At 32.9% G+C, this 10943-nt stretch overlaps 1 protein-coding gene across 1 annotated transcript; it reads left to right on the forward strand.

The window, feature by feature from the left end:
* The first annotated feature begins 2938 nt into the window (after nt 1-2938).
* On the forward strand, nt 2939-5984 carry LOC145584798 (AAA-ATPase ASD, mitochondrial-like). The gene is made up of 2 exons (XM_081641588.1): nt 2939-3455; nt 4544-5984. The coding sequence occupies exons 1-2, from the start codon at nt 3016-3018 to the stop codon at nt 5694-5696; spliced, it is 1593 nt and encodes a 530-aa protein (XP_081497714.1). The 5' UTR covers nt 2939-3015; the 3' UTR covers nt 5697-5984.
* Nucleotides 5985-10943: the final 4959 nt, after the last annotated feature.

The raw sequence follows: 10943 nt of genomic DNA on the forward strand, positions 1-10943 counted from the left end.
AATACAATGATCATGTTGTTTTATAATAGAAATTATTTTTCCAAGCATATATTGAGTTCACAAAGTTTCATATCTGGTTGGCTACACCGTGTGGTCGAGATTGCTTGGTTAGGGGTTACTCGGTCGGATAGGGGTTACTTGGTCAAGGGTTATTTGATCGGTCAAGGGTCACTCAGTCAGTTTGGGGTTACCCGGTCAGGTGTCACTCATGTTTTGGCGTGTGTCAGCTGTGCCAGTCACACAGAAAAAGCGTTGTATGTATTGAATTAGTGGACAGAGCTTAATCATTTTTAAAATGAGGTGGTCGCTGACTCAAGTAGAAATGAGAAAAAAAAAATGACTTAACGTAGGGATAGATTATCAGTAGTTCATTGATTGAGTTGAATTATATTTAAAAACTTTACATTCAATTTAAGAATAAAAAAAGTTGTCTTTAAAGTAGATATCATTATTTTAAGAGGTTAAAAATGCATGATTAAGACATCTATGTAAGTAAATTCGTTATTACTCATTAAATCGTTTTATCTTAAAATTTTGTGAAATGAATATAAGTAATAAAATTTGTAAGCCGTGTATCGCACGGGTGCTATGCTAGTGAAAAAAGTATTTTAAAGTTTGTCCAAACCAGTATTTTATTTTACTTTCATAATGAGCTGAATCGGGCTTTGACCGGCCATAGTTAATCACCTCTACTAGGATTCCGGCCTACAAAATTCACTGGATCCCCCTCCTTTCATTTTAAAACCTTATATAAAAGAGAAACTAAGCATAGTTTCTATATATATTTATACGTAGTATTTTCCTTTAATATAAGGGCATGTTAACAACAACCAGTTCACATATACATTATATTGACAAGAAGTCATGAATGATTCAAAAAGTGATCTACATACCTACTATGTTTGAATGAACAATCTTTACACTAATACGATTAAAATGATTATAGGGGGTTTCCATTAACCTAATTTAAACTTACGAAGTATTTAATAGTAATATGTAATGAAACTTATTTGAATGTGTTATTACTTAAGTTGTAAATTAATCTTTGGTTGCATAGCTTTTTTAAAAATAAATGATCAATTTTTATATTAACTTTATTAGTAATAACTTATTTTCCTAAACTAGTGAAAATAAAGTTGATTAAACATGGCTCGTAATGAACTAACCCATCTCCCGGATTCAAAAGTGTGAAACTTATACCTGCGAAACTACAAAATATATACATTTCAGTTTTTAGGGATGCCCGAGTGTGTTAAAGAAATTACATTGGTCTTTAACTGCAACAACACATATAAAGTATGTAACTATGTATCGGTTATTAGGGACACCCGAGTATATTAAAGAAATTATACCGGTCTTTGACGACTGCAAGAACTTGTTGTCCTCTACCTGCTATGCCCAGTTGCCCACTATGTAGAGACTACGCATCACCTTGCCAATAAAAATACAACACGATCGTAAACATTTCAAATCAGTGAGATAGACTTCTTGTTAGTTCTATAGCATTTTAACAGGAATCATCATGCATGGTGCATCACAAAGCCTAATGACAAGTTTAGAGTAAATGTTTAAATATTATTGGCTTGTCATTATTATTATTGATCACCAATAAGCTATTTATACACTAGTAACATATACCCTAGTAACATAGCACTCCTATATATCCTAATTAAACCCTAAACTTCCTAATAAGATAACATTTCAATATCAATACTTAACATAGTTCTATTATTAGAACATTTCTAAAATACATAGGAGTATTTTTTTACCTAATTAATATCATCAGATCCACTACAACCCTGTTTGGTAATTAGCTGGTAGCTGATTGATATAACTTATTATATTAGCTGATTTGACTAACTGATTATATTAGTTGGTTTGATTAGCTGGTTATAATTAGCTTATTGTGTAAAAATGTTTGGTAAACAGCTGTTAATTGTTAGCTATTTTAGTGTATTTAAGAGCCAAAAAGCTAATTTTTCAATAAGCTAATTTTAAAAAGCTCTTATAATGAGATTCAGAAATGCAGTGTAGAGATTTAGAATATAGAATTTAGAAATTTAGGGATTTAGAGTTTGATTGGCTCTGATACCATGTCACGAAATAATTTCCGTAGTTTTCATTAGAGTATAGCAAGCGTATATATACAACCTAGCAAATAGAATAGGGCTCATGAGATAGGCCCGATAACTATACACTATACACAATAATAGGCCCTAATAGAGCTTTTTCTAAAAGAGTTTTTTGAGCCCAAAAAGCTCTTTTAATAAGCTAATTACCAAACACCTAAATTAGGCTTTTCGATTGGTCAAACCTCTAATTGGGCAAAAATAAGCTAAAAGCTCTTTACCAAACAAGGCCTACATCTATTTGGAAAATGTATCATAATTACTTTCTCCGTTCTTTTATTATTGCACCACTTGCCTTTTTAGAAAGTTTCACAAATATTGCACCATTTCCTCTTTAGGAAAAAAATTATTTGTATTCACACTACAAATACCCAACATACCCTTGCTTTTTTACACTTACTTTTTAGTTTATCAATATGTCACATGGGCAGTTTTGTATTTTTACCTTTTTCTCTCTTACTTTTTTCCACTGCCAAAATATTTATACCCAACCCCTATGGTGCAATAATAAAAAAAAGGGAGAAAGTATATATTTCCCTGTATACCTAACACCTAATTTGTCAGTTTCTTATTCTTGACCTTTTAAGCTGCTTAATAACCATTTTAAACGTACATAAACAATAAAATCATGTTATAGACCAAATAGAGAATAAAATAAATGATATAGCTTAATTAATGTACATAATTATTTAATTAAAGACTTTTAAAGTCGTCGCTCCTAGACATGTATAAGTATGTACTGTGTATATATATGTCATTTCATTATTGATGAAAGCTAGCTTAGTAGTTTATTTTCTCACACCAAAAGATGGATATTCTAGTACAAAATGGCGGTCCAAAAAAAGGAAAAATAACATTCTTTCGTATCTTAGAGAAAAAATTGTTGATGATGATGAACACAAACCACTTATTCATAAAATTTGGGTCGTTCTTAGCATCCATAATGTTTGTTAAGGCTATGTACGAGCAATATCTTCCGTATCGATGGCGAAACTCGATATCATCCATCCTCTATCGTTACATATATCAGTTTTTGAGTTCTTTCTCTCCATATCATCATATAACCTTTGAAGAGTTTACGGGTGAACGATTTAATCGAAGCGAGGCGTTCACTATCATTGAAACGTACCTTAGTGAGAAGACTTCCGAAAAAGCGAGGAGATTAAAGGGTAATTTTGTTAAGGATGGTAAGGATTTAGTGCTTGGATTAGCTGATAATGAAGAGGTAATTGATGAATATGAAGGAGTTAAGGTATGGTGGAGATGTCGTAGAAGCGTTTCCAGAAGTCAAAGCATCAATATTTACCCTGGATCGAATGATAGAAGGTAAATATATGTATACATGTTCAATTATTAATTTTTTTATTAAGTGTATTTTGATAATAGTCTCAAGGAATTACACTTCTTTCTTAAGAAACTGATTTATTTTCCTCTATAATTTGTGTTTCCGTAATAAAAAATACAGTTTATTTTTTTTGCGTATAAATATTTTTTTTTTATACTTTTGTGAAAAATTAAATATGCGTATTTAAACAATAAAGTATTTTCTTGTAGTGAATCCTTTTACCAAAAAAAATTTCCATCCTTTTCGTCAAAAAAAAAAAAAAAAAAAAAAATAAAATTGCATCCTTATTACTGTCATCAGTTTTTTTTTTTTTTTTTTTTTTTTTTTTTTTTTTTTTTTTTTTTTTTTTTTTTACTTCACTTTGACTGGTCATTTGCAATTTATTGATGCATTTTTTTTTAACTTTTCAATTTTTCATCTACTTCACTTTGACTGGTCATTTGCAATTTATTGATGCATTTTTTTTTTAACTTTTCAATTTTTCATCTACTTCACTTTGACTGGTCATTTGCAATTTATTGAGGCTTTTTATTTATTTATTTATTTATTTATTATTATTTTTTTTTTATGGTGAAAGAGAGGGGAAGGCCCCAAAAACAAGAGATGCATTATTATCATCTTTCATGCTTATGCTTGTTTAAACTTTTAAAAAACTGAGAAGTGAAAATTCATGAAAATTTACAAATAGTATTACTTTTGGTCATTTTATAGGAATTGTATGAATGAAATAATTTCCATAAAATACAAATTAAATCAATACTCCGTACTATCTTACTTTTATAGACTGATAATCGATAGCGGCTTTTTGAGAACTTAATTTATCTATAATTACGACTTATTAGTCTTGATACCTACAATATATAAGGTGTTATTAGGCTTTTTGAGAACTTAATTTATCTATAATTACGACTTATTAGTCTTTATACCTACATTATATAAGGTGTTATTAGACTTTATTGCAACTTTATAACCTTTATTGTATTTAATCTTATCTTATTTGAATAACTTTTGAACCTTACAACTTATTAGTCCCTTATACCTACAATATTTTGATTCATCATTGTAACAGGAATTTTAAGCTCACTTTTCATGGCCGTTATAGAGATCTTATCACCAAATCATACATGACTTACATATTAGAAGAAGGCAAAGCAATAACAATCAGAAAACGTCAAAGGAAGTTGTTTACCAACGTTAGGGAACAAAAAGGAGCAACTAGTGGTAGTTGGACCTTATGGAGCCATGTCGAGTTCAAGCACCCGGCCACTTTCGACACGTTAGGCATGGCCGAGGCTAAGAAGAATTACATCATGAATGACCTTGTTCGATTTAGTAACGCAAAGGATTACTATGCTAAGATCGGGAAGCCGTGGAAGCGTGGTTATCTCTTGTATGGACCTCCTGGCACGGGTAAATCAACCATGATTGTAGCCATTGCTAACTTGTTGGAGTATGACATTTATGACCTTGAGCTAACTATGGTCGCGGACAATACTCAATTAAGGAGGCTACTTATTGAGACATCGAATAAGTCGATTATTGTGATCGAAGATATTGATTGTTCACTTGATTTAACGGGGCAAAGATCGTCAATGAAGGAGGAAATTAAAAAGGTTAAAACTAACGAAGATGAGAAGGATAAGGTCAAGAAAGTGTTGAAGGATCGAGAACAAGTTGAGAGCAAAAAGAGTCAAGTTACTCTTTCGGGGTTGTTGAATATGATTGATGGGATTTGGTCTGCTGTTGGAGAAGAGAGGTTAATTATATTTACAACTAATTATATTGAGAAGCTTGATCAAGCACTTATTCGAAGGGGGAGAATGGATGTTCATATTGAGCTTTCGTATTGTTGTTTTGAGTCGTTTAAGGTGCTTGCGAATAATTATCTAGATGTTAAGTCGCATAGTTTGTTTGAGACTATAAAGGGATTGTTAGAGGAGACTAAGATGAATCCTGCTGATGTAGCTGAGAATTTGATGCCGAAGTCTCTTGAGTTAGATGTTGATGATTGTTTAGAGAATTTGGTGAAAGCTCTTGAAAAGGTGAAATTGGATGATCAATTGAAAAAAGAAAGGGAGAAGGAGAAGGAGGAAAAGAAGGAAAAGGAGAAGATGGAGAAGGAGAAAGAGAAAGAAAAGGAAAAGGAAAAATTTAAGGAGGAACAAGAAGTGCATGCTAATGGAGAGGATCTTAAGAATGAAGATGAAACTTTGGATAATTAAACCATGATATTCTTGAAAAGAAAATTCAATCAAGTGTATTGCTACTTTGTAAAGTGGCATTTTTCTTGAAAAATCACCTTGTTTACGTTTTGTTTTCTCAGACTATACTCCATATATTTTAATTTCTTTTGTTTTGGGTATTACGGATTTGTTACTTTTCTTTTTTCGGTGGGTGAGATAGGAGTGACATAATTGGTAGTAAATGTGAGAGTAAAGTTATGCTCCTTCAAATTATATTATAGAATACTCTTAAAGGAAAAATCCAAAAAGAAAATTAAAAGGCAAATAAAACAGGTAGGTTGAAGTAATTTTAATTTCTATGTATAATTTGTTATAAACAACAAATAAAAAGTATTTATGCAATTCCATTTACATAAGAAAATGTATTGCCATTGTTATTGTTGTGATTTTATATATTGGGTTAGAATTATCTAAGCTATTGTCTACTACAGACTTTAATTTTGTCACTCTATTCGTCCCCAAATATAATGCTCATTCTTCTTCAATTCCCTTATCTTGCACCAGTTTTAAGGCCCGGAAGAGGTGGGTGTACATTTTTTTTTTTTTTTTTAAATCAACAAGACATTAAGCCATTTAGTTAATTGTAAATATATGTAATACATAAATAGGAATAAAGGCTAGATTATATTGGTCCAAATAGGTAGGGGTGTCCATTCGATTTTCAGTTTGGATTTAACCCAAATCCAATCCAATCCGAAATAAATTTCGGTTTTTAATTTTCAAATCCAATCCGATCCTAATTACTTACCAAATCCAATCCGATCCAATCCGAATTATAATTCGGTTATTTGGATCCGATCCGAAAATCCAAATTAAATATGTTGTTAATTTTTTTTGGGTTTAATGCGATTATAAAAATAAAATTGCAATAATAAAATTTCAATTCTTGAAAGTATAGTAGTACATGATTTATACAAGTATTGAAAACATAGGTTTACATGATTAATATTATTATAATCATAAACATAGTTTAACATGATTAATATTAACAATATTTTTTTCGTAAAATAGCGCTTTCATAATTCAGTTATTTCGGTTTTTTGGATCCTAACAAGGTCAATCCGATCCGATCCGAAAATCCAAATTTTCAAAAAAAATTCAATCCGATCCGATCCGATTTAAAGTTTGGATCCGATCCGAATTTATAATTCGGTTTGGATTGGATTGGATTTCGGTTTTTATCCGAATAATGGACACCCCTACAAATAGACCGCAAGAATAATACATACTACTAAATGGAGGTAAGGGGAGTATGAACTAGAGGAGTAGAGGTGATTAAAAATGGCTCGGCTCGACTGTTTGATTGGGTTGATTCAAAAAAGTGTTGGGTTTAGGCAAGCCTAAAAATGTATTTTAGTTTAAAATTTGAGCTCAGCTTAAAAAAATAATAATCTAAAAGCCCATTTTAACTTGAGAAGCCCAACACTATTTTGTGGGTTTGAGCACAAGATTTTGTATTAAGGCCGGCACAATCCGCTTTTTGATCATCTCACCTACCTCTAATATATGAACCAATGACCTATGATATGAAACGCCACATAGTCTTAAAGCAATAAAATACTAATATATTGACTAACCATATTTTACGTTCTTTTCACCAAATGCTCCCTAATTTTTAAATAGTTCACCAATATCCTTGTTGATTTCAGAATTCAACTAATACTCCTCAATTTAAAGTACATTATATACCCTTAAGGAATATTAACTTATAAGAAAACGTCATGCATTTCAGTAACAAAATTGTGAATGATCTGATGGTCTAGATTAAAATTTCATGTTCGATGTGATGGCCCTTCAACAGGAAACGTTTTCTTTGTACTCAAATTAGTAAATGTTGTTTTGGGTTGTTTTTCCTTTTATTTGATACGGAGTAGCTCTTTTGTCAAAAAAAAAAAAAAAATAAATATTAATTTGATGATTCAACTTATTGTTTTGAGGAAGCTCCCAAGTAAGATACTAAGTTTGTCTTTATGGTTAAATAGTTATACTGCATGACCAGCTATTGCTGGATGCAATGACTAGATGCAGTGTAATAAGAACTCAAAGTCTCAAAGTATGTAGTAGCTTAGAAGTACAAAATTAGTATATATTATGAAAATAATTAAACACAATAATGTAATCCTAGCCACCATACTTAATTACTTACTAGTTACTAATATGTTATACTTTAATACGCCTATTTTGTCTACATAATGCATCAAATAAATACGTTGCCTCAATTTGTATATGCTTTGGCTGCTGGAGATATTAAGGGCCATAATTAACTATAGAAGAGTGCAAATTGTACAATAGTAGACATACTACGTAATCCTATATAATCTGTATTATTATCAACAATTACTTACCCTACTAGAATGATGTTGGAGGAAGTTCTTAATATTGCAGGATTCAACTTAATGTTGGAGTTTACAATTAAACATTATTGGGGCAAAATCAACAAATTTAACCGGTTTGAATTAGTTGATTGACAAGAGTGAGGGATAGCTCAAGTAGTTAGAGCTTTCCTCCTAGTTTCAGGAGATCCTGAGATCGATTCTCACCCCCGCTCTTGTGGCTCTGTAAATACCAAAAAAAAAAAAAAAAAGTCGATTGACCAATACAATAACCTAATTGGGATGTTTTGGTGGCTAGAGTTATTTTTAATTTTTTTTTTTTTTTTTTTTTAACAGATAGATTGTTAAACTCACAAGAATATTAGGAGAAAACGGCTTAAACGACTTTACCATTAAACACCAGTATAAATAAGCATACAACTTAACCTAATTAACCTAAACCTCCTAACCAAAAATATACACAAATATATTGAGATATATCTATTTCACATAAATATATCCTAACACTCCCCCTCAAGTTGGAGCATGTAAACTACGAATGCCCAACTTAGAAAACAAAATATATCTACTTTACATAAAAATATCCTAACACCACGAACACAAATCGATGATTACACCACCAAGCAAACGAGCCAATTATAAGGCCAATACCACAGTACACCACGCGGAAGCACCAAACCACTCACCAAAGCAAACACCTCAAATATCACAACTAGTGATAAAACAAACCAACGAACTTGGGAATTGATTATTAATCATCCATTAACTCTATATCTTCAATAAGAGGCCAAATTAAGACTCCTTAAATACACACACTCCACTTGAGTGCTACTGCACTGCCATTTCCACGAATGAGTGTCATTTCTTAAATACTTACTCCATTTCAATGAGTGCTACTACACTGCCATTGTCACACACAACGGTATCACACCTACTGTTTCCCACACAAGAAACAACAATGCACACCAAACAATTGCATAAACACCTACTGAATGCTACACCACAACCAACTACAATAAACTGGTTATGAATGCACCACCACGTTTAAGCACACCACACACGAGGCCACACTTGCACACAATAAACTAATCCTTGATCAGATTGGTACACCACAATCAGACACACCACAAGGGCAAACCACATCCACAACACACCGTCGCACACACGAGCGAGCAGCAACACGCCCCACACACACACACCACACTACCTCACACTCGCACATACAACAGCGCGCACACAACACCGCGGCACTACGCAACACAAAGCGTGTCGCGGCAATACCTTGCAGCACACACAAGACTTATACTCACACCATAAGCGTGCAACATTGAGCACCACATACACCGCAGCACACTACATAAACAAAGCACCAATACCATACTACACAAGCAAAGCAGCACACCACAATATAATAGCACACTTCATGCACTACCACACCCCACAAGAGCACACACGTCACTGCCACGCGGCAGCAAGACAATAGTAACAACAGGCCACACAAGGAGCCCACAACACACCGCAACACATACACACACCGCGCAACACACTACTCCACAACAAAGCAGCGCATAACACCACACGCACAACAACAACACCACAACAACACACCAGCGTATACACACCGACTCAACAAGCGCACCAAAAATTCAAGAGAGGAAAACCCTAACCCTTGACACACAACCGTGATTGAAAAGGGAAAAAAATATTTTTAAAAAAATCCCCCATACACCAAATTCAAGAACACGTCAAGAAATCACACACCAAATCGAAAAAATTGGCTAAAAGTTCATGATTCCCACCAGCGGGTTTGATTTTCTAACCCATTGGTAGGGTGAAATTTTTTGTTATTTAACCCCAAGATCTAACATGTTCTTGATACCATGTTAAACTTAAGAACAATTGAAGAAAACTGCTTAAACGACTTTACCATTAAACACCAATATAAATAGGCATACAACTTAACCTAAAACTAACTCCTAACCAAAAGATATACACAAATGTACTAAGATATATCTACTTTACATAAATATATCCTTAAACTGATTCAAAAATTAAATCTGATTCCACCCAATAAGCTTATTTCCAATAAACTGCTTGGAAGAGAATTTTCATTGTCGTATTCAAGTAATTTAAGTTGAAATAATGATTCCACTAAATAAGCTGACTTCATATGAAGATATCTCAAAATCTAGAGATGATTTTAAGGTGATTCAAGTTGGAGGTGATAACTTGTCTGAGTAGCTTTTCAACGAGTGGTTATAAGACTGTGTTGGAGAAGAAATGAGAAAGTTATGATCGTTTTACGAAATGTTGTCAAGTTTGCCAGGTTTGTGTGTCCGCGCAAGATATGAGTGTGCGTTCGCGCACAAGGGGACTGGAAATGCGTATTTTGATGGGAGTTAGAAGACTTTGCTCGTTCGCACAAGGTAAGCATAGCGCATCTGCGCAATGTGCTGTTGTAGGCCGAATTTGCCACATATTATATTATTAGTTGTTGATGGTTTATTTATGCGTATATGCTCATAGCCGTCATGTATTAGAAGGGGGGGGGGATGCAGAGAGAGAAAGGAGAGCCTCAATGTAAAACCCAAGCACTTAGGGTTTGAGTGTTTGAGAGGGTGATGAGTTTGGGGTAGGAGTTTTCGTGGTGTTTGAAAGATTGTAATATACATTATTGCAATTCCTCAAAGTGTTACTCCATAGTGGATTGGTGGATTTTTCTCCTAATTATCGTATTTCCCACAATAAGTTATCTTTGTCTATTTTGTTACTTGTTTTTCCGTTCTTCTCTAATGTTAATAATTGTGTTAATCACACATTAGCTAGCTAGCACATTCGTTAATACTTTCAAGGATTGCCACCCAACTCATGCATGTAAGTTTTTGTTATGTTG

The sequence above is a fragment of the Chenopodium album genome, chromosome 16 (assembly GCF_948465745.1).
Source record: "Chenopodium album chromosome 16, dcCheAlbu1.1, whole genome shotgun sequence".
In the NCBI taxonomy this organism is placed as follows: Eukaryota; Viridiplantae; Streptophyta; class Magnoliopsida; order Caryophyllales; family Amaranthaceae; genus Chenopodium; species Chenopodium album.

Coding starts and splice junctions, on each gene's coding strand:
- LOC145584798 (XM_081641588.1), top strand. CDS start 3,016: ATGATGATGAACACAAACCACTTATTCATAAAATTTGGGTCGTTCTTA. Junction 3,456..4,543: donor CCTGGATCGAATGATAGAAG/GTAAATATATGT, acceptor TCATTGTAACAG/GAATTTTAAGCTCACTTTTC.